Below are 24,115 nucleotides of genomic sequence, written 5' to 3'. Positions count from 1 at the left end.
TTCAGGCGTGCACAGAGAAACTTGTGATTTTGAATTAGATCCTGAGGATTTAAATTTTGCGTTTGATTTGCCTATTACAGGTTGAATTCTAATCCAACGTGCTTAGCAGTGGTCTCAAACATTTATGGAATAAGAATCAGCAGAGATGGTTGTTAAAATGCAGATTCCTGAGCCTTTCTTCTCTCAGAATTCTAACTTGTGATTTGGGTACCTAGGTATCTGTTAAAGCATCCCTGCTCTGATGTGCATGTTCCTTGGATTGCATTTTTGTGTGTGTGTGTGTGTAGTAAAATGTATATATTTACCTCAATATATTTACACAATATGTTTACCAAAATATATTTACCACTGTTTGTGTGTGTGTGTGTGTATATATATATACACTGTGAAATTTACTGTTTTAACCATTTTTAGGTGTGTAGTCCTATGTATTAAATACAATCACATTTGCTGTAGATTAAATGTTTCCGTCTCTCCAATATTCACATGTTGAAACCTGCTTCCCAAAGTGATGATATTTAGAGGTGGGGCCTTTGGGAGGAGATTAAGTCATGAAGGTACCTTCGTGAATGAGATTAGTGCCCTTAAAAAAAAACAAACAAATTCCCAGAGACTTTCTTCTTCCTTCTGTCACATAGGGATATAGCGAGAAGAACCAGGAAGCCATCTATGAACTGGGAAGCAGGCTCTCAACCAGACACTGAATCTGCTGATGCCTTGGTCTTGAACTTTACAGCCTCTAGACCTATGAGAAATAAATTTCTGTTGTTTCTTTGCCACTCTGTTTATGGTATTTTGTTATAGCTCCCAGAACAAACTAAGATAGAATTGTTGTTTAGCCATCACCACCATCTATCTTTAGAACCTTTTCATCATCAAAGTGGAAATTCTGTACTCATTAAACTATGACTCCTCATTCTTCCCTCCCCAGCCCCTAGCAACCATTCTACTTCGTCTTTGTGAATTTGTTTCATAATATGGCTCAATTATAATTGACCTTGTATAAGTGGAATCATATAATGTTTGCCCTTTTGTATCTGACGTATTTTACTGAATATAATGTTTTCAAGGTTCAACTATGTTGTAAAATGTATGAGAAATTCATTCCTTTTTAAGGCTGAATAGTAAATCATTATATATGTTCCACATTTTGTTCATCCATTCATTCATTGTTGGACATTTGTGTTCTTTCCGCCTTTTGACTATTGTGAATATTGCTGCTGTGAACGTTGGTATGCAAGTATCTGTTTGAGTTTTGGGTATATACTGAGCAGTGGCATTGCTAGATCATGGTTGTTTAGCATTTTAATTTAATTTAACTCAATTTTATTTTATTTTAGAGACAGAGTCTTGTTCTTTTCCTCAGGCTTCAGAACTGTGGTGTGATTATAGTTTAGTGCATCCTCAAATTCCTGGGGATAAGCCATTCTTCCGCTTCAGCCTCTTAAGTAGCTGGGACTACAGATGCACATTCCCATGCCTGCTAATTTATTTTTTGTAGAGACTTGCTTTGTTTCCTAGGCTGGTGTTGAACTCCTGGGCTCAAGTAATCCTCATGCCTTGGTCTCCTAAAGTGTTGGAATTATGGGTGTGACCCACTGTGCCCTACCCTGTGTTTAACTTTTGAAACTCTATCAAATCATTTTCAACAACTGCAACATTTTACTTTTCCACTAGCGCGCAAAAGTTATAATTGCTACACATCCTTGGCAATGCTGTTTTTTTTTTTTTTAATAGCCATTCTGATGTGTGTGAAGTGGCATATCATTGTAGTTTTTTGCTTTTTGTTTTTGTTTTGGATACAGGATCTCACTCTGCCATCCAGGCTGGAATGCAGTGGCATAATCAGTGATCCAGCCTTGACCTCCAAGACTCAAGTGATCCTCCCACCCAAGCCTCTCCACTAGCTGGGACTATAGGCACATGCCACCACAGCCAGCTTTTTTTTTTTTTTTTTTTGAGACAGGATCTTGCTCTGTCACCCAGGCTGGAGTATAGTGGTGTAATCATGGCTAACTGCAGCCTTGACCTCCTGGGCTCAAGCAATCCTCCTTCCACAATCTCCCGAGTAGCTGGAACTATAGGCACATGTCACCATACCTGATTAATTCTAAAAAAAAAAAAAAAAAAATCGTAGAGATGAGGTCTCACAGTGTTGCCTAGGGTGCTCACCAGTTTTAACAGTAACCACATTTGCGGGGCTGTAGTTTCACCTCCAAAGGCCTGATCTCTTACTAGCATCACATTGGGGGTTAGAATGTCAATATATGAATTTTAGGAGACAGCAGCATTCAGACTATAGCACTAGTTAAGGAAGTTTTAATGGTGTATTTTAATTTTAATGTATTATTATTGCTTAAACTACAATGGTATTGATGTGGAGACGTATTTCTGTATAGGTGATCAAGTTATAATAGTTGACCTTAATTTAGTTCCCAACACAAACCTAAAATTTTCCTTAAAATGCAAATTAAAAATATTATGAAATGAAGATATGTATGTTGCAGACGTTTGTTTTAAACAAGGAAAAAAGGGCAAACAAGCCTAGAGAAAATATCATTGTTATTACTACATATAATCTCCTTGGCTTACATTCTTTTTAAAAATTCAGTGAAGTTGACCGGGCATGGTGGCTCACACCTGTAATCCCAGCACTTTGGGAGGCCAAGGTGTATCATCTGATGTCAGGAGTTCAAGACCAGCCTGACCAACATGAAGAAACCCCATCTCTACTAAAAATACAAAATTCACTAGGTGTTGTGGCGCATGCCTATAATCCCAGCTACTCAGGCGGCTGAAGCAGGAGAATTGCTTGAACCTGGGAGGCAGAGGTTGCAGTGAGCTGAGATGGTGCGATTGCACTCCAGCCTGGACAACAAGAGCAAAACTCGGTCTCAAAAAAAAAATTCAGTCAAGTTTTCTGGAATTGTAGTTTTTAGTATCTGTCCAATTGTATTGATGTTCTTCAGGAATTTCTGTACCTTTTATGTTGGATCCTGAAAGAGACTTAATCAGATTATTTCTCTTGAATACTTTTTCTCTTTCTTCATTGGAGCTGGATGGTGGAACTTTTAAGTTTCCTTTTTCTTCTTAGACAAGTTTACTTGAGGAATAAAATTTACATAAACAAGTTCTTAATAACCTATAGAGAGACTTAGACTCCCACACATTAGTAGTAGGGCACTTAAACACTCCACTGTCAATATTAGATCCATGAGACGGAAAATTAACAAGGATATCCAAGACTTGAACTCAGATCTGGACCAAGTGAACCTCATAGACGTCTACAGAACTCTCCACCCCAAATCCACAAAATACACATTCTTCTCATCACCACATTGCACTCACTTTAAAATTGACCATATAATTGGAAATAAATCACTCCTCGGCAAATGCAAAAAAATAGAAATCATAACAGTCTCTCAGACCACAGCGCAATCAAATTAGAACTAAGGATTAGGAAACTCACTCAAAACCACACAACTACGTGGAAACTGAACAACCTGCTCCTGAGTGACTACTGGATAAATAATGAAATGAAGGCAGAAATAAAGATGTTCTTCGAAACCAATGAGAATGAACACACAACGTACCAGAATCTCTGGGACACATTTAAAGCAGTGTCTAGAGGGAAATTTATGGCACTAAATGCTCACATGAGAAGGAAGGAAAGATCTAAAATCAACACCCTAATGTCACAATGAAAAGAACTAGAGGAGCAAGATCAAGCAAATTCAAAAGCTAACAAAAAGACAAGAAATAACTAAGATCAGAGCAGAACTGAAGGTGATAGAGATGCAAAAAAAAAAAAAAAAAAAAAAAAAAAAAAACCTTCAAAAACATAAATGAATCCAGGAGCTGGTTTTTTGAAAAGAATCAACAAAACAGACCACTAGCTAGACTAGTAAAAAAGAAAAGAGAGAAGAATCAAATAGATGCAGTAAAAAAATGATAAAGGGGATATCACCACCAAATCCACAGAAATACAAACTACCATCAAAGATTACTACAGACACTTCTATGTACATAAACCAGTACATTTAGAAGCAATGGATTAATTTCTGGACACTTACATCCTCCCTTACATCCTTCTAAGACTAAACCAGGAGGAAGGTGAATCCCTGAATAGATCAATAAAAAAGTGTGAAGTTGAGGCAACAATTAATAGCCTACCAACCAAAAAAAGTCCGGAACCAGATAGGTTCACAGCTGAATTCTACCAGAGATACAAAGAGGATCTGGTACCATTTCTCCTGAAGCTATTCCAAACAATACAAAAAGCGGGAATCCTCCCTAACTCATTTTATGAGACCAACATCATCATCTTGGTACCAAAACCTGGCAGAGGCACAACTAAAAAAGAAAATTTCAGGCCAATATCCATGATGAACATTGATGTGAAAATCTTCAATAAAATCCTGGCAAACTGAATCGAACAGCACATCAAAAAGCTTATCCCTTATGATCAAGTAGGTGTCTTCCCTGGGATGCAAGGCTGGTTTAACGCAAATCTATAAACGTAATCATCATATACACAGAACCAAAGACAAAAAACATCTGATTATCTCAATAGATGCAGAGAAGGCCTTTGACAAAATTCAGCAGCCTTTTATGCTAAAAACTCTCAATAAACTAGGTATTGATGGAATGTATCTCAAAATAACAGAAGCTATTTATGACAAACCCACAGCCAATATAATATTGAATGGGCAAAAACTGGAAGCATTCCCTTTGAAAACTGGCATTAGACAAGTGTGCCTTCTCTCACCACTCCTGTTCAACATAGTATTGGAAGTTCTGGCCAGAGCAATCAGGCAAGAAAAAAGAAATAAAGGATATTCAGTTAGGAAAAGAGGAAATCAAAATGTCTCTATTTGCAAATGGCATGATTTTATATTTAGAAGACCCCATCATTTCAGCCCAAAATCTCCTTAAGATGGTAAGCAACTTCAGCAAAGTCTCAGAGTTCAAAATCAATGTGTAAAAATCACAAGCATTCCTATACACCAGTAACAAAGAGAGAGCCAAATCATGAGTAAACTCCCATTCACAACTGCTACAAAGAGAATGAAATACCTAGGAATACTACTAACAAGGAATGTGAAGGACCTCTTCAAGGAGAACTACAAACCACTGCTCAATGAAATAAGAGAGGACACAAACAGATGGAAAAACGTTCCATGCTCGTGATTAGGAAGAATCAATATCATGAAAATGGCCATACTGCCCAAATTAATTTATAGATTCAATGCTATCCCACCAAGCTTCCATTAACCTTCTTCACAGAACTGGAAAAAAACAACTTAAACTTCATGTGGAACCAAAAACGAGCCCACATAGCCAAGACAATAATAAGCAAAAAGAACAAAGCTGGAGGCATCATGCTACCTGACTTCAAACTATACTACAAGGCTGCAGTAATCAAAACAGCATGGTGCTGGTACCAAAACAGAGATACAGACTAAAGGAACAGAACAGAAGCCTCAGAAGTAATGCTATACATCTACAACCATCTGATCTTTGACAAGTCCAACAAAAACAAGCAATGGGGAAAGGATTCCCTATTTAATAAATGGTGTTGGGAAAACTGGCTAGCCAGCTTTTCCCAACACCATTTATTAAATAGGGAATCCATATGCAGACAGCTGAAACTGGACCCCTTCCTTACAACTTATACAAAAAATAACTCCAGATGGATTTAAAGATTTAAACATGAGACCTAACACCATAAATATCCTAGAAGAAAACCTAGGCAGTACCATTCAGGACATCCGTATAGGCAAGGACTTCATTACTACAACACTAAAAGCAATGGCAACAAAAGCCAAAATAGACCAATGGGATCTAATTAAACTTAAGAGATTCTGCACAGCCAAAGAAACTATCATTATAGTGGACCAGCAGCCACGAAGGATACATTGAGATACCATCTCACATCAGTTAGAATGATGATCATTAAAAACTCAGGAGACGGATGCTGGAGAGGCTGTGGAGAAATATGAATGCTGGAGAGGCTGTGGAGAAATATGAATGCTTTTATACTGTTTGTGTGAATGTAAATTAGTTCAACCATTGTGGAAGACATTGTGGCGATTCCTCAGGGATCTAGAAATAGAAATAACATTTGACCCAGCAATCCCAATACTGAGTATATACCCAAAGGATTATAAATTGTTCTATTTAAAGACACATGCACACATATGTTCATTGTGGCACTGTTTACAATAGCAGAAACCTGGAACCAACCCAAATGCCCATCAAGGATAGACTGGATAAAGAAAATGTGCACATACACACCATGGAATACTGTGCAGCCATAAAAAAGGATGAGTTCATGTCCTCTGCAGGGACATGGATGAAGCTGGAAACCATCATTCTCAGATAACTGACACAAGAACAGAAAACCACACACTGCATGTTCTCACTCATAAGTGGGTGTTGAACAATGAGAACACATGGACACAGGGAGGAGAACATCACACACTGGGGTCTGTTGGTGGGTAGATGCTAGGGGAGAGATAGCAGTGGGTAGGGGGATTGGGGAGGGACATTAGTAGAAATACCTAATGTAGATGACAGGGGGATGGATACAGCTAACCACCATGGCATGTGTATACCTACGTAACAATCCTGCATGATCTGCACATGTACCCCAGGAACTTTAAAAAAAAAAATTTTACAAAAAATTCATTTTTCATCTTCAGTTTCTCTCTTTTTCTTTTTGCAATATACTGATTTTTTTTTTTTTTTTTGAGACAGAGTCCCTGTCGCCAGGCTGGAGTGCAGTGGTGCGATATCGGTTCACTGCAACCTCTGCCTCCCAGGTTCAAGCAATTCTCCTGCCACAGTGTTCTGAGTAGCTGGGATTACAGGCATGCACCACCATGCCCAGCTAATTTTTGTATTTTTAGTAGAGATGGGGGTTTCACCATTTTGCCCAGGATGGTCCTGATGTCTTGACCTCATGATCCGCCCACCTAGGAATCTCAAAGTAGTGGGATTACAGACATTAGCCACTGTGTCTGGCTGGAATATACTGATGTTTTAACAGCTTTGTTAAAAGAATAATTGACATAAACTGCATAGTTACAGCATACAATTTGATAACTTTTGAGATCCACGCATCTCCATGAAACCATCAGTACAAATAATTTAGGGAATATAACAATCATGCCCCAAGGTTTTTCTTTGCCGCTTTGTAATTCCTATTTCTCTCCCTTTTCCTCACATTCCTAGTTTATCATGAACCTGCTTTCTGTTATTATTGGTTTGTTTGCATTTTCTAGAATTGTATGCAAATGGATTTTTGTGGTCTAGTTTCTTTCCTTCAGTGTCACTTTGAAATCCAGTTATATTATTGCATGTTTCAGTACTTCATTCTTTTTTATTATTTAATATGATTGCATTGTGTGGCTATATCACAAATTTTAAAATCCATCCACCTGTTGATGGCTATATTAGCTATCTGTTGCAATATAAAAGTTTATCTAAAAACTTAGTGGCATAAAACAACATGCATTTATTACCTGACAGTTTCTGTGCCAGGAATTTGGGAGTGGCTTAGTTGGGTGACTGCTCAGGGTTTTTCATAAGATTGCTGTCAAGATGTTGGATGCCTTGAAGCCATTTGAAGGCTTCACTGCAGTATTCAATTCAAAGATACTTCTGTGGCTATTGGCCAGAGGCCTCAACCTCTAGTCTTCTGACCAAGGATCCTCTTTGCAGGATCTTTCTTTGTTTTGTTTTGATTCTTTTTGAGATGGTGTCTCACTATGCTGCCCAGGCTGGAGTGTGGTGATGCAATCTTGGCTCACTTCCACCTCCGCCTCCCAGGTTCAAGCGATTCTCCTGGCTCAGCCTCCTGAGTAGCTGGGAGTACAGGCACCTGCCACCACATGCTAATTTTTGTATTTTTAGTAAAGATGGGGTTTCATCATGTTGGATAGGCTGGTCTTGAACTCCTGACCTCAAGTGATCTGCCTGCCTAGGCCCCCAGAATGCTGAGATTACAGATGTGAGCCACCATGCCTGGCGAAGTGTTCTTATTACATAGAATCTGGTTACTACTAAAACAAGTGATCTAACAGCAGCGTGGGCAAAGAGGAAGCTACAATGCTTTTTTTTTTTTTTTGAGACAGTTTCTCTGTGTTGCCCAGGCTGGAGTGCGGTGGCGTGATCTCAGCTCACTGCAACCTCCGTCTTCCGGGTTCAAGTGATTCTTGTGCCTCAGTCTCTCGAGTAACTGGAATTACAGATGTACGCCACCACACCCAGCTGATTTTTGTAATTTTAGTGGAGATGGGGTTTCACCATGTTGGTGAGGCTTGTCTAATTCCTGGCCTCAAGCAATCTGCCCGCTCTGGTCTCTCAAAGTATTGGGATTACAGGCTTGAGCTACTGCTCCCAGCTGGAAGCCTCAATGCCTACTATGACCTGGTCTTGGAAGTCACACATTGTCACTTTCTTCATATTATTTGCTAGAAATAAGTCACTATAACCAGCCCACACTCAAAGAGTAAAGAATTAGGGGCTGCTTTTGAAGGGAGCAGTATCAAAGAATTTGTTGTAATATTTTAAAGCTACTGCAATGGACTTGGGGGTTGTTTTTAGATTTTGGCTGTTACAAATAAAGTGCTTATAAAATATATGTAAAAATATTTGTAGACATATAGTTTTATTTCTTTGTATAAATTGCTAGGAGTAAAGCAGCTAGTTTGTAAGATAGCATTATGTTTAAATTTTTACTCCTTTTACACTGAAGACTTAAGATATTATCTGTAATACCTATTTGTTCTTGGATTTCTTCTGATTTAGTACATTTTAAATTTTATTCTACTTAAGTTTTGTTACCTCATTTCTGAGTTTCTAATCTGAATGTTTTACCTTTTTTTGAAATTGGTAGTTTACCATTTTATCTGTTTTGTGTGTCTTTGATGTACTTTTTTTTTTTTGTATGTTAGGATGTTATTCTACTTAGTTTTTCCCTAATAATGATTTTATGGGATTTAGCTTTGATACCTTTCTGTTGCTTATTTTTGTGTCACAGTCTTCTGAAATGTTAGAAGGAGGCAGGATTTAGGATACTTTTTTTTTTTTTAAAGAATGTAGGCTCTCACTGTGTTGCCCGGGTTGAAGTGCAGTGGTGTGATCATAGCTCACTGATGCGATCATAGCTCACTGCAGCCTCAAACTCCTGGGCTCAGGCGATCCTCCTGATTCAGCCTCCTGAGTAGCTGGAACCACATTTGTGTGCCATCATGCCCAGCTCACTAAAAAGTTTTCTTTAAGAGATGGGGTCTTGCTATGTTGCCTGGGCTGGTCTTGAACTCCTGGGCTCTTGAAATCCTCCTGCCTTGGCCACTAATAGTGTTGGGATTGTAAGTGTGAGCCATGGCACCCAGTGATGCATTGCTTTTGTACCTTGTGTTGTTTTCATATGGCTTATAAAAATAGGGCCACTTGTGTATTTGTCTTACAGATTCTTCCCGAGTTTGCTCCATCTGGACTTTTTCTGTGTCTCTGCCACCCTGTGCTGCTGAGTGGATTCCACTCTCAACACTTTCAATGAGGGGCCCAGAAGGGATTCCACAGTGACCAGTTTCGGGTGGCCCAGGCTGCTCCCATGTCTTCACATCTTCTTACAGTGGCGCCCCTGCTCTCACCTAGATTCAGGCGCTGTTGTCAGTTCTGTCATACACTCTTCTCAGATCTGTCGTCTGCTCTTCTTCCTAGGGAGCACTGATACCTAGGTTCTCAGGGCCTCCTTGGCTCTCTTACTTTCCTTGGCGTCTTTCCTCTCAGATACTGATCCATGCCAGACCTTGGAGAGTTGGTGGTTTGTCTTTACCCACTTATGTCTTGGAGTTTGCTGATTAATTTCGTTCTCTGTTTTTGACTTTGCTGTCTAGTTGCTCTTTATGTGGAGATTCAGAGGCATTCAAAAACTATGCCTTTTCTGTTGCCACTCCTAGGTTTTCAAATTGTAAACTGTAAACTTAATGTCTATTTAATGAAGTTGATTTTGTTTGTTTTGTTTTTTCTTTTAATAATCATCTCCACAGAGAAAAAGGAGTTGGGATATAGAATGCCCATCCTTTCCAGGAGAAAGACCACTGCAGTTCCGAAAAGCAGGACTCAGGACATCTGGGGGAGCTGCCTCCCTCTCTGAAGCATGGCTTAGGTGTGGAGAAGGATTTCAGGACACTTCTGGGACTCTGGTAAAGTATCTGTAGAATTGTTTTCCCTGAATGCCAAAGAAGAAATCCTATCTGAGTGTTCAAAACATTGTAATTACATGTCATTGAAATCCCTTTCTTGTTCTTTCAGGTCACTGTAATTGGTGTACTCCTTTTACTTCCCTTTCATTCCTTGAATAATCGTGGCAAGTTAATATTCACATTTTTTTTTTAACAGAGTCTCACTTTGTTGCAGAGACTGGAGTACAGTGGCATAATCATAGCTCACTCCAACCTCGAACTCCTGGGCTCAGGTTATCTTGCCTCAGCCTCTTGAATAGCTGAGACTACAGTTATACACTACCATGCCTAGCTAATTTTTTCTTTTTTTGAGATGGAGTCTCACTTCGTTGCCCAGGCTACAGTGCAGTGGCACTATGTTGCCTCACTGCAACCTCCGCCTCCCCAGTTCAAGCAGTTCTCCTGCCTCAGCGTCTTGCGTAAGCTGGGATTACAGGTACATGCCACCACCCCCGGCTGATTTTTGTATTTTCAGTAGAGACCAGGTTTCACCATGTTGGCCAGGCTGGTTTGGAACTCCTGACCTCAGGTAATACACCCACCTTGGCCTCCCAGAGTGTTGAGATTACAGGCATGAGCCACTGTGCCCGTCTGCCTGGCTAATTTTTCAAAAACTTTCTGTAGAGACAGGGTCTTGTGTTGCCTAGGCAGGTCTCTAAATCCTGGATGCAAGAGATCCTCCCACATCCACCTCCCAGAGTGCTGGGATTATGGGTGTGAGCCACCGTGCCTAGCTATACTCACTTTTTAAATTCATGCAGAACCTTTCTGCTTCTTTGTTTGTAAATGAAGGATATTTACTAAGAATGTTCTCAGAAGATGAAACCATTGAGTATACCACTCTTCACAAGAAATGTATTCATGAAGTGTTTATAGTGGCATATTCTGGAGATATTGTAGGTTTGCTTCAGGACCAAGGCAATAAAGTGATCACATGAATTCTTTGGTTTCCCAGTGCATATAAAAGTTATATTTATATTATACTGTAGTCTATTAAGTGTGCAATAACATTATGTCTAAAAAAGCAATGTATTTACCTTAGTTTAGAAATATTTTATTGCTAAAAAAAAATGCTAATAATCATAGGAGGCTTCACCAAAGTATAATCTTTTTGCTAGGGGAGAGTCTTGCCTTGATGCTGATGGCTGTTGACTGATGAGGTTGTTGGTGGTTGAAGGTTAGGGTGGCTGTGGCAGTTTCTTAAAATAAGGCAAAAGTGAAGTTTGTCACATATATTTACTATTCCTTTCATGAAAGATTTCTGAGTAGCATGTGATGCTCATAACATTTGACCCGTAATAGCACTTCTTTCAAAATTAGACTCAATCCTCCCAAAGCCTGCCACTGCTTTATCAATGAAATTTATAGGATATTCTGAATTCTTTGTTTTCACTTCAACAGCGTTCACAGCATTTTCACCAGGAGCAGATTTTATTTCCAGGAACCACTTTCCTTGTTCATCCATAAGAATTAACTCTTCATCTGGATAGATGTATCCAGATCACTAAAACTCTGTATTAGCAATAATGCTGTTTTACTTACTTATCATTTATATGTTCACTGGAATAGGACTTTTAATTTCCTTCAAGAACTTTCCTTTGCATTCTCAACTGGCTTAATGGTTTGGTTCAAGAGGTCTAGCTTTTAGCCTATCTTGGTTTTTGTCATGGCTTCCTATAGCTTAGTTATTTCCAGTTTTGTTGTTTTGTTTTTGTTTTTGAGATGGAGTCTCGCTCTGTTGCCTAGGCTGGCGTGCAGTAGTGCACTCTTGGCTCACTGCAAACTCTGCCTCCTGGGTTCAAACAATTCTCCTGTCTCAGCCTCTGGAGTAGCTGGGATTACAGGCACCTGCCACTAGGCCCAGCTAATTTTTGTATTTTTAGTAGAGACCAGGTTTCACCATGTTGGTCAGGCCTCGGCCTCCCAAAGTGCTAGGATCATAGGTGTGAAGCACTGTGCACAGCCATTTTAAACTTTTGATTTAAGGTGTGAGACATTCACCTGTTCTTCACTTGAGCACTTAGATGCCATTGTAAGGTTATTAATTGGCTTAATTTTAATATCGTTGTGTTGCAGGGAATAGGAGGCCTAAGGAGAAGGTGAGAGATGGAGGAGCAGTTGGTTGGTGGAGCAGTCAGAACACACACAACATTTATTAATTTTGCTGTCTTATATTGGTTTTGACTGTGGAACCTCAAATCAGTTATAGTAGTAATACCAGAGATCACTGATCTCAGACTATCATAACAGATTTAATAATGATGAAGTTTGAAATGTTGGAAGAATTATCCAAATATGACACAGAAGCACAAGTTTATAGGTGAGCACGTGCGGTCAGAAAAATGGCGCCCATAGAATTGGGCACAGGATTGCCAGAAATTTTCAGTTTGTAAAAAAATGCTATATCTGCAAAGCACAGTAAAGTGAAGCACACAAAAATGATGTATGCCTGTATATTCAGAATCTTTTGGCAATGAGATATTCTGGATAATTTTTGTGTATGTGGTGACTTATAGAGGAATGATGTTATAAACTCAAGATAATTTGGGTCTGAGTAGTAATGAGTACCTCATAGGTGGTCAGAGTCATATGTATGAGCAGATAGTAACCCTGAATGTTAGTGTGAAACATTTTGGTCAGGGAGATCTCTTTAGATTCTGGAAAACAACAAATTCATAAATATATGAGGAGTATATGCGCTGGGAATACTGAAATTAGTGAATGGGTAAAGGAAATCAGAGAAGAAAATGTTAAGGAGAGTGTAGTTTAAGATTTTGATGTTTTATAAAATATCGGTTCTTCTTAGCATTTGTCACATAAATTTCATCATTATTATTTTGCCTGTAGTCATTAACAGCTGAAGAGAAGACGACTACAGTAAAGCACCTTGAATTATCACCTAGACCCAAGCAAGGTAATACTATTTTGTAGATTTCTTGACAGAGAAGATATAAGATTATATTCTTCTGTGATTATTTTTAAAATTTGCTTTCTAAAAAAGTTATGTGGTTTGGGTAGACTGTATTCATAGTTAAAAACCATCAGGACAATGTAAAAAGGTATTTTTGAGAACTCTTTCATTGCTGTCACCATCTACTGCGTTTCTCCTGCCCCCTTACAGATAATTAACATTTTTTGTGTGTCCTTCCTGAGTTTATTTTTATCACAGAGCCCAGTAGGTTAGCTCATGCTCTTAGCTCCAGGGTTTCTTTTTTTATTGTTTTAATCTGATTTGGGAAAGAAATGTGAACTATAGCATAAGAACTGGACTGCTTCAGGCTATGAAATCCTTTCTTGATGAATTAGGAAACTTTCAAGCTATAAGAAGTAGAAAATTCTGTTCAAACACTTGAGTGTTTGGACAAATGAGGTTGCATTTGTGTCGTGCAGCAGGACATCCAGAGGGCTAGACTCTTTCTGAATTCTGTAGCCTGAGTGTGGAATTGGTTCTCATGGTCAGGAGGTAGTGGCTGAATTCTTTAAGCTGAATTCTTGGAAGAGTGTAGGTGCTGAGGATTTTCGCCAAATCCGCTCTGCCTTTCCTTTGGGAAGGAATGTCCTTCCCAGTATCTCTACCTTTGGCTAGAAGCTATTACACAGGGTCACCTCCATTAAAGATGCTTGAGTGAAATTAAGGATTTGTAGATTGGTATGTTGCTGCTAAAGAAAACTGGGGTTATTAGTAATGAAGAAGGGGTGGATATCAGGTAGGCTGCTGGTTCTGCTGCCACAGTCAGCCAGCCCTGCTGTGAGTGTGTAGGAAGCGTGAGGACTTGTGACTTACTGGATCCTGCTCTGTCCTGGCTCTATAATCTTTGAAAACTAAGCTAAACATTTTCTGTCTCAGTTTTGTATCTGGAGAATTGACATAATCACTGGGTTATTATGAATATTAAGTGAGCTAAGAAAAGTAGATAAAATGCTTAGTTAAAAGGTACTTGATTGAGGACAGCAGTTGCTTTGTCTGATGGCAGAAAGAGCTGTGTGAAAGCCTCTTCAGAGTTCTGCAGAGTGAACTAACTTTCTGCGACATTCTAAACCATATTATTATTTCAGTGACATAGAAGGGGGTTCTTTTCTATGGAAACGAAAAACAAAATTTGCCAAAATATTTCCTTAAAATTCATAAAATAGTTTATTATGGAATAAATTGGTACACATCTTTTAAATACTATAATCTTTTGATGGAACTGCAGAAGCTATTGGCAGAGACAAGACTCTGACCTTATGCACACATTACAAATGTATGTTCCCCACTCTGCTTCCCAGCTGTCTTAAAAATACAACCGCCTCACCCAAAATATAGTGTAGAATTTTTATCTTGGAATATTTGTTAATAGGATTTCTTAAACTAATACTTTAGAAGCTACTGTTAAAAATGAACCAGTTCTAGGAAATTCCTCAAGTCCCTTTTTCTACCAATCTCTACTACAAATAGCAAGCCTTTATTAAGTTATTGACTACTTTTTTGCTTAACAAGCTGCATATATTATAAAGTAACTATACATTCATATAAGCTCTTTTAACCTTTCAAAATATATTGATCATTCTGTAGAGTAGAAGGTACATCAGAGTATTGGTCAAATAAGTACTGGCGTGGGAAAATCATCCAAAATATCATTTTGTTATTAAAGACAAGATAACTTATTTAGTATTTCTTTCTAAAATTGAATTTACTATACATATTTTAAATCTCCAGAAAAGATTTAAACCATATCTGTTTAAAGACAAATATTTTCCTCCCATATACTATAAAGGTTTAGAAACCAAATTAACTTGATCTTTGAATATTACAGCATTTGGCACTATGAGAAAAGGAAAAAGTTAAAATTAGCTGGCTAATAAAAAATTACTAACTTTATTATTATTTCTGGACCTGCCTTTTTTCCCACTGGACCACTGGCTTCTTAAGGGCAGACCCCATCTGTTGCTCATCTTTATATCCCAGCTGAACTAGTTCCCAAAGGTTGGATCACAGCCTTTGGAAGTACCACAAACTGTGGGTGGCTTAATCAGCAGAAACTCTCACAGTTCTATAGGCCAGAACTCTGAAATGAAGCTGTTGGCAGGGTTGGTTCCTTCTGAGGGCTGTAGGGGAAGAATCTGTTCTCGACCTCTCTCCTTGGCTTGTAAATTACTGCCTTCTCCTTCTGTCTCTGCCAGGTCTCTTCACATTGTCTTCTCAGTGCACATCTGTCTTTGTGTCCAGATTTCCCCTTATAAGGATACCAGTCATCTTGGATTAGGGCCCACCCTAATGATCTCACTTGAATTTGATTACCTCTGTGAAGACCTCATTTCCAAATAAAGTCACATTCTGAGGTACAGGAGGTTAGGACTTCAACATATGAATTTTGAGGGGGACACCGTTCAGCTTGTAACACTGGGTGCTAGGACAGTGCCTGGCACACCGTGGGTACACCGAAATGTTCAGTCTGGCTAATATCCATCCTACAGTTCCATTGAAATGAGCCTTGATCTCAAGAATAGTCTCTTTTCAGCAAGTAAAATGAGTTACTAGTCAATTCCTGGTAGTGGTTTAAATTATCTAGTTGTTCATTCAGGTGCTTATAATTCATGGGTTTATAAATCTAGAGTCCTGTTCTCTGAGGTTTTGAATGACATAACTAATGATTATCCTGTCTTTTAAATTAGATGGTACAAAAGCACCAGTTACATATATATTCCCTTAGATACTCACACCAAACTAATGGTGAAAGCAATTGCAGGTCTGTCTGACTTGGGAGCTTTGCATAATGGTTAAGAATATGGACTCAGAAGCTAAGCTGCCTAAGTGAATCTCTCAGGCACCACAGCTGCTGGCGAAAAAGAGGCATTACATTTGGGAAGTCATTTCCAATGAATGACTCATAACCTAGAAACTGTATGAATAAAGCTGGTAAATTCACCTAAATAGAAAGGGAAAAACAGCATGGCCAAAATGACACACATAAGTCTGGTAGGGTGGCACACGTCTGTAGTCCCAGCTACTTGGGGAGGCTGTGGTGGGAAGATCACTGGAGCCCAGGAGTTTGAGGCTGCAGTGTGCTGTGATCATGCCTGTGTATAGCTGCTGCAGTGCATCCTGGGCAACATAGCAAGACCACATCTCTTACAAAAAATTGCACATGTATACACAAAATTTAAAATTCAGAAAAACCAGGGAAAACATTTGTGGCTCATGTCACAGACCAAGGCTGATATTTCTAATAAAGAACTATCAGAAGTTAATCTAGGGGAAAAAAGATAACTATTGTAAAAATAATGATTATGAAGGGTCTGTTTTCAGGAAACGTAAATGATTTTCAAACATATGAAAAGATACCCAGCCTCAAGGGCACTGAGAGATCATTTTTTTCTGATCAGTTCATCCAAAATCTTAGCATATGTCTGTTTGTTCTTTTATGTTCTTTTGAAGGCTTTTAAAAATGTGTACTTTGGTTTTATGTATCTTCTAAGTTTCTTATAGGTTTTTTTTTTTTTGCTACTGCTTTAAATTTGATTTCTGTATTGCAGCTTGTACCTTGCTGCCTTTATTGGACTTTCTTATTAATGGTAGTAGCTTTTCAGTTGATTTCTTAACTTTTTTCATGAATTCATTTTATAATTTGAAAATAGTGATAATTTTCTTTTTGACTTATTTTTCAGATGCATAACAATGATAGAGATTGATAATGTCTCTTGCAAGCAAGTACTCAGCTTCGTTTTATTAGCTATTTAGATAGATGTAGATTCTTAAGGATATTCTGAATAGTTTATTTTTCCTTTTATAACATGAACGATAGATAGGCCACGTCAGTAATTCTAGATGTTTGTGGCACAAAGTAAGTGTTCAGTAAATGTTGACTATTTTATGTTTTTGTGCCTTTGTAAGTACTGTTTTTTCAGACATCATCTTGTTAGTGAATCCTCTTTTCCTGATCAGTGCAAAGTAGAACATTCAGTTTTTTTTGTGCCACCATTATTCTGTGACATACATCGGGTATAGTGTTAAGTTTTTTTCGTGATTAGTATTTCCTTCCAGATCACACATATTCCTTGTGAGAAGGAGTTTCCTTTTCTTTTTTAGAGACAGGATCTTACTCTGTTACTCAGGCTGGAATGCAGTGGCACAATCATAGCTCACTGCAACTTCAAACTTTTTCACTTAAATTTGTCCTTTTGTTTCAGACTCCCAACTAGCTGGGACTACAGGGATGCACCACCATGCCCAGCTAATTTTTTAATTTCTTATAGATAAGTGGTCTCACTGTGTTGCCTAGGCTGGAGTTTTCTTTGTTTCTTCATGGCTTACTGTATCAGAGGGCTTCTGTAAATATATATCTAATGAAGCCTAAGTTTATTTTCTGTAAAACATGAATTTTATAAATATCTAATCTCTTAATTTCATAGTGTTTTGAAATGTGCTTTGAAATATGTCAAATACCATACCACATAGGATAAGATATATATATGTGTGTACATACATTTTAACATTATGTCTACAATTATGAATGTGAACAGAATAATTGATTTTTATTAGGTATATATTCTTTTTCTGATCAGTATCAGAAATATTTGCTGTTGACTTTTGATTCTGCCAAGATGAAATAGCTCCATTCTGTCTAGGTTTTCCACCTATCAGAATGGCTACAATAAAAAATAGTAACAACACCAAATACTGGTAAGGTTGTGGAGAAACTGGATCACCAGTACATTGCAGGTATACAGAAAATGGTACAGCCACTCTGGAAAACAGTCTGGCCGTTTCTTAAAGACTAAACATGCAATTACCATATAACTCAACAACTGTACCCTTAGGCATTTGTCCCAGAGAATGGAAATTAAATTCACATAAAATCCTGTATACAGATGTTCATAAGCAGCTTTGTTCATAATAGCCCCAGACTAGAAACAACACAGATGTCCTTCAGTAAGGGAATGATGAAACAAACTATGGTGCATAGTACCATGTATACTATTCAGTAATAAAAAGAAGATAAGTGTTGATATACACAACTGAGATGACTATCTAGGAAATTATGCTGAGTGAAAAAAAGCCAATCCTAAAAGGTTACATAGTGATTTCATTTATGTAACATTTTTTTGTTCTTTGAGACTGAGTTTCACTCTTGTTGCCCAGGCTGGAGTTCAGTGGCTTGATCTTGGCTTACTGTAACCTCTACCTCCTGGGTACAAGCGATTCTCTTGCTCCAGCCTCCCGAGTAGCTGGGATTACAGATGCTGCAACCGTGCCCAGCTAATTTTTTGTATTTTTAGTTGAGACAGGGTTTCACCATGTTGGCCAGGCAGGTCTCGATCATCTAACATTCTTAAAATGAAAAAAATTACAGAAATGCAAAACTGAGTAGTGGTTGACAGAGTTTAGGGATTGATATGGGGCCAGGAGGTGATATGGCAATAAAAAGGTAATGCAGGGCATCCTGTGGTGATAGAATTGATCTGTAGCTTGACCAGATCAATGTCAGTATCCTGGTTGTGTTCTACTACAGTTTTGCAAGATGTTACCATTGGAGGGACTGGGTGAGGGACACAAGTATTTTCTCTGTTATTTCTTACATATAGTTGTATGTGAATCTACTATTATCTTAAAATAAAAAGTTTAATTAAATACAAGGTTAGCTGTCAAGTGTTCTATGCACCCTGCTCCCAGAGCTCTTAACATGGCAAAGGAAGCACACAGAAGCATTCCTTTTATTCATAAGTTTGACTTTGTGTTTTGCATTTAAAAAGATTTTTTTGTTTCATCAAATATCCAAGGAAGTTATACTTTTATAAATGTTATTTCAAGTCTTACTTTTCCAGTTTTCTTTTGTGCTCCAGTCATTTTCCTTTTTTTATATAACTTAACCAGTTCTACTTCTTTTTCTTCTTGGAACTTAGCTTCAACTCAGAGAATGTTAGTGAGATTGTACATAGCACTTTAGGCAGGAAGATTTGATGTAGACATTCCTTTTCCTATCACAGAGTTTTGTGTATTTGTGACTTTGGCAAAATTACATGCATAAAATTGTATTCTGATAAATAGCCATATAAGGGGATCATGTTTATGTGCTTTCTTTTTCTTCAACAGAAACCAGCACATCTAAGAGCACCAATGAGCTTACAGACATTACATGGAGTTCCAGTGGAAGTGATTTGTCAGATGAAGATAAGACACCTTCTAAACTACAGAGAGATAATGGACATGGCTCTAGAATAAACAGATTTTGTAAGAGGAGCATTTTGTGTCCAGAAGATGGGGCCAGTGAAGGTAAATTGATAATTTTGTTAGAAATCCAGTTTCTGTTAAATATTGGATTTAATATTGGGAGAAACTTACATTCCTTTCTAGTATTTATCATTAACATTCCACCTATCAGAATGGCTACAATAAAATATAGTGACAATACCAAATGCTGATGAAGTTATGGAGAGATAGGATCACCAATACATTGCAGGTACACAGTAAAATGGTACAGCCACTCTGGAAAACAGTCTGGCGGTTTCTTAAAGACTAACTATGCAGTTACCATGTAACCCAGTAAGTGTACCCTTAGACATTTGTCCCAGAGAATGAAAATTAAATTCCTTTCTAATAGGATTTTACTGAGTCCCACCCTCTGTGCTAAACACTTCAGAAACATTTTCTGACTTGATATTTCTCACAGTAACTGTAAGAGATAGGTATTATTTTTATAGTTAACAGCTTAAGCTTGGACTTACAAGAATGGATTGGGATTCCATTTTAGGTCTCTTTTGCTCCATAGCCAGTTCCTTCAACTTCTACACAGTGCTGCACCCATACTGCCTTCTTGCCAGCCTGTTATTGTTGAGTAAATACTGTGACAACCAATGTGTGATAGAGGTGTAACAGACTGACAAATTTCTATTTAGATGGTGTTTTATATTGTGTCATGTGTAGATAATTTAAAGCAAAGTTTCTCATCCTTGACACTCTTGACATTTTGGGTCAGTTGATTCTTTGCTATGGGGAGAAGCACCTTCCTATGCCTTGTAGGATATTCTGTGTCCCTGGCCCCTACCTTCTGGGTCATGGCAGCATCCCAGCCATAGGGATGATAAACAAAGATGTCTCCAGATGTTGTCAAGGGTCTCCTGAAGTACAAAAATCACCCCTAGTTGATAACCACAGATGTAGAATTATGGAAATCATGTCTTTTTAGAAATTTTACAATATACAAATCATCTAGAGTATTTAAAGATCTTAATGTTTTCAAAATAAGCTTGCGACTTTTAACTCTGACAGTTCATGATAGGTTTGTACAGACAGCTTCTGGGGGGGGTAGTTAAATTCTTTTGACCACTTTGTATCTCATTTTAGTAATTCAATACCCTTGACATTTTAGTAGTTATCAGGTGAAGTGGTGTTTTAAGATTATGTATAAGCTGATAGCACCTGTATTATTAATTCAGACACATTAAATGAAATTTATTGTTACGTAACCCTTGGTTTGTCTTCATACATTTCAGAATACAATTTCAGTAGTACAACTTTGTGCTTTTTGTGGGTAATACTATGGTTTGCAAATTATATCTCAATAAAGCTGGTTTTTTTTTAAAAAGTTTATCTTCTATGAATAGGGACATTCAGTACTTTCTAAAACTCTTAACAGTGGAAAGATGCTTTGTGCTAATTACTTAAGAATGAGTTTATAGTACTTTAAAATTGTTGACTTATCTTAAAAAGTTGAGCACTAAGTGACAAGTAGGTGATCCCTTGGGGTTTGTGTAATTCTGTTTACAGCTTCTGGTTTATCTTTCTCTTCCCCAACTCCCCATCCTCTGCTCGTGTCCTTCCTGTCCCCACTTCTTCCTTCCTTTTTACATTTACTGGTTAAGTTTTTGTTTGACTCAGACATTTGACTGGGTGTCAGATGTGCTTATTTCCTTTGATGTCTGCTGTATCTTGTGTGCTAAGTAGTATCCTCATTTTAGAGAAGAAATATGGGACTTACAAGTCACTTGCCCAGAGTCACATAGTTAATAAGTGTGCCAGCTGGTAACCAGAACCAGGTTTGTCTAACCTGGATGCCGTATGCCTCAGCACTATTGTGGTGGTCACCAAAGCTGGCGTCCAGGTATCAGAATTACCTTGTGAGCTTTAAAAACAATATTCCTAATGCTGAATACAAGCTCAATATATAAACATCCATTTTAATTTTATATGAGTAACAAATTATAGGACAGTTTTAAAAAATATTATTTACATTAATATAACAAATATAAAATGTTAGATCTAAAATACAAAATGTGTAAGATATTTAGAATTATGTAAAAGATTAACAGAAATTAAAATGGAAATTTAAAAAAAGTAAAACGATATTCCTAGACCTTTTTGCAGTCCTGCTGGATTGGTCTCTGGACCTTAAGGCCTGGAATTGGGCTTGAGAGGGAGGAATCCTGACTTAAAATTTTAAAATATTTTTCTCTTAAAAATACTTTCCCTTCCTTTTTTTTTTTGGAGACGGAGTCTCACTGTGTCACCCAGTCACTCAGGCTGAAGTGCAATGGCGCATTCTCTGCTCACTGCAGCTTCTGCCTCTTGGATTCAAGTGATTCTCCTGCCTCAGCCTCCTGAGTAGCTGGTGTTACAGGTGTGCACCACCACACCTGGCTCATTTTTGTATTTTTAGTAGAGACAGAGTTTCACCATGTTGGCCAGGCTGGTCTCAAACTCCTAACCTCAAGTAATCTGCCTACTTCGGCCTCCCAAAGTGCTGGAATTACAGATGTAAGCTGCTGTGCCTGGCCTCCCTTCCATATGGTTTTTACCAATTATCTAAAAGTTTATAAGGGCCGGGCGCAGTGGCTCACGCCTGTAATCCCAGCACTTTGGGAGGCCGAGGCGGGTGGATCACGAGGTCAAGAGATCATCGAGACCCTCCTGGTCAACATGGTGAAACCCCGTCTCTACTAAAAATACAAAAAATTAGCTGGGCACAGTGGCGCATGCCTGTAATCCCAGTTACTCAGGAGGCGGAGGTTGCGGTGAGCCAAGATCGCACCATTGCACTCCAGCCTGGGCAACAAGAGCGAAACTCCGTCTCAAACAAACAAAAAAAAGTTTATATAACTTTGGGAAAATCTTTTAACTTATTGGACGGAGACCCAATTTCCTTATCTGTAAAATGCAAATTTAAGTGTAATAGTAGTATTCCTGCTTTATAAAAGTTTTGTGACTATAAAAGTTTTGTGATGAAAGTCCCAGATATTTCATAGCATGTATCATATTGCAATATATATTAATCTGTGGACTACACCAGGCTAGGAATAGTGCTGTTTTCTCTCTTGTATTTGTTTATTTTGTATTGTGACTATCTTGAATGGTGTGATGGTCTCTTTTTAGGCACTTGCTTTGTCTAATGAATGAATGAGTGCTTCACAGATTTGTGATGCTGGCAGCAGCTCTGAGGGCACTTGTGTTTTTCCCTTGTCTCTCCCTGGCTTCCTGTTGGGAAGGTTCAGCAATCTGGAGAATCTCTCATATGTTCTCCTCCCTGGCTTCCATGACTAAATATGATGTTAGTGTGGCAAGTAGTTGCCATTATGCATCTGCTTCTCTCAATAGTGGTCTGACCTTCAGTCTGTTATGATCATTATAGTGGCTGTTTTTTTACGAGAAGAGGTCTTGCTCTGTAATGCAGGCTGGGGGAGGGGTGCAGTGGATCATAGCTCACTGCAGCCTCAAACTCCTGGGCTCAAGTGATTCTCCTGCCTCAGCCTCCTGAGTGACTCAGACTACAGGCACATGCCACCATTCCCAACTTATAGTGGACTTTTACTGCATCTTCTGGAACAACAATACTTTTTTTTTTTTGAGACAGAGTCTTGCTCTGTCTCCAGGCTAGAGTGCAGTGGCATGATCATGGCTCACTGCAACTTCCTTCTCCTGGGTTTAAGCAGTTCTCCTGCCTCAGCCTCCCATGTAGCTGGGACTATAAGCGTGCACCACCACGCCCAGCTAATTTTTGTATTTTTAGTAGAGACAGGGTATCACCATGTTGGCCAGGGTGGTCTTGATATCTTGACCTCGTGATCTGCCTGCCTCGGCCTCCCAAAGTGCTGGGGTTACAGACATGAGCCACTGAAAAGTATTAATACTTATTTTTGTTTGTTTATTTCATTCCATACTTTTTAGCTTATTTTTTTCTTTTTAAATTTTAAATTCCCTTCAGGTATTAAAGCTAGCATTAAAAAAAATATGTTACCAGCTGGCAGCCTATAATATCAGCACTTAGGGAGGCTGAGGCAGGTGGATCACAAGGTCAGGAGTTCAAAACCAGCCTGACTAACATGGTGAAACTGTCTCTACTAAAAATACAAAAATTAGCCAGGCATATTGGTGCATGCCTGTAATCCCAGCTAGCTACTCAGGAGGCTGAGTCAGGAGAAAAGGTTGGACCTGGGAGGTAAGGTTGCAGTGAGCCAAGATTGTGCCATTGCACTCCAGCCTGGGTGACAGAGGGAGACGCTGTCTCGAAAAATATATATAAGCTCACTTCATTAGAAGTGAGATGGTTGCTATCACACCTCCAAATAGGACCAAGATATCTAATTAGCTTTCTGAGTTACTGAAGTAATTCCTAGGGAATACTTGTGCTTTGTATTATAAGGAAGGTTTATGTTATCCTACCTCAGAGACTAATTTATCTTTAATTACTACTTTGTTTAAGCATAGCAGATTAGAATCAGTACATTTGGTTACTTAGTTTATAAAAATAATTTGAGTTTGACTTAAAATTTTGTAAAAGCAGCATTTAGATAATGTTTATGAAGTAAACTAAAGGCGGAAGGACTACTACTATTACACTTAAATTTGCATTTTACTTTCATTGTTTCCTTACTTATAGTAGAAA

General features: G+C 38.3%; 1 protein-coding gene across 12 annotated transcripts in view; it reads left to right on the top strand.

Moving 5' to 3' along the window:
• The window catches only part of SPIDR (scaffold protein involved in DNA repair), a 512,165-nt gene that overhangs the window by 19,836 nt on the left and 468,214 nt on the right, over positions 1–24,115 (top strand). For 9 of the 12 annotated variants that reach the window (XR_008477199.2, XR_013527828.1, XM_078352482.1 and 6 more), the window contains exons 2-4: positions 10,062–10,217; positions 13,104–13,170; positions 19,330–19,509. Coding sequence is in view for 4 of the 12 variants with exons in the window: in XM_054246695.2 (XP_054102670.1) it covers positions 10,062–10,217; positions 13,104–13,170; positions 19,330–19,509 (403 nt within the window). In the remaining 8 variants the exon portion in view is untranslated. The remainder of the gene's footprint in view (positions 1–10,061; positions 10,218–13,103; positions 13,171–19,329; positions 19,510–24,115) is intronic. The other 3 variants (XM_078352483.1, XM_078352487.1, XM_078352485.1) reach the window with 1 other exon arrangement.

The sequence above is a fragment of the Callithrix jacchus genome, chromosome 16 (assembly GCF_049354715.1).
Source record: "Callithrix jacchus isolate 240 chromosome 16, calJac240_pri, whole genome shotgun sequence".
Taxonomy (NCBI): domain Eukaryota; kingdom Metazoa; phylum Chordata; class Mammalia; order Primates; family Cebidae; genus Callithrix; species Callithrix jacchus.
The sequence above is the reverse complement of the archived record's forward strand: the minus strand, read 5'-3'. Positions and strand labels throughout refer to the sequence as shown.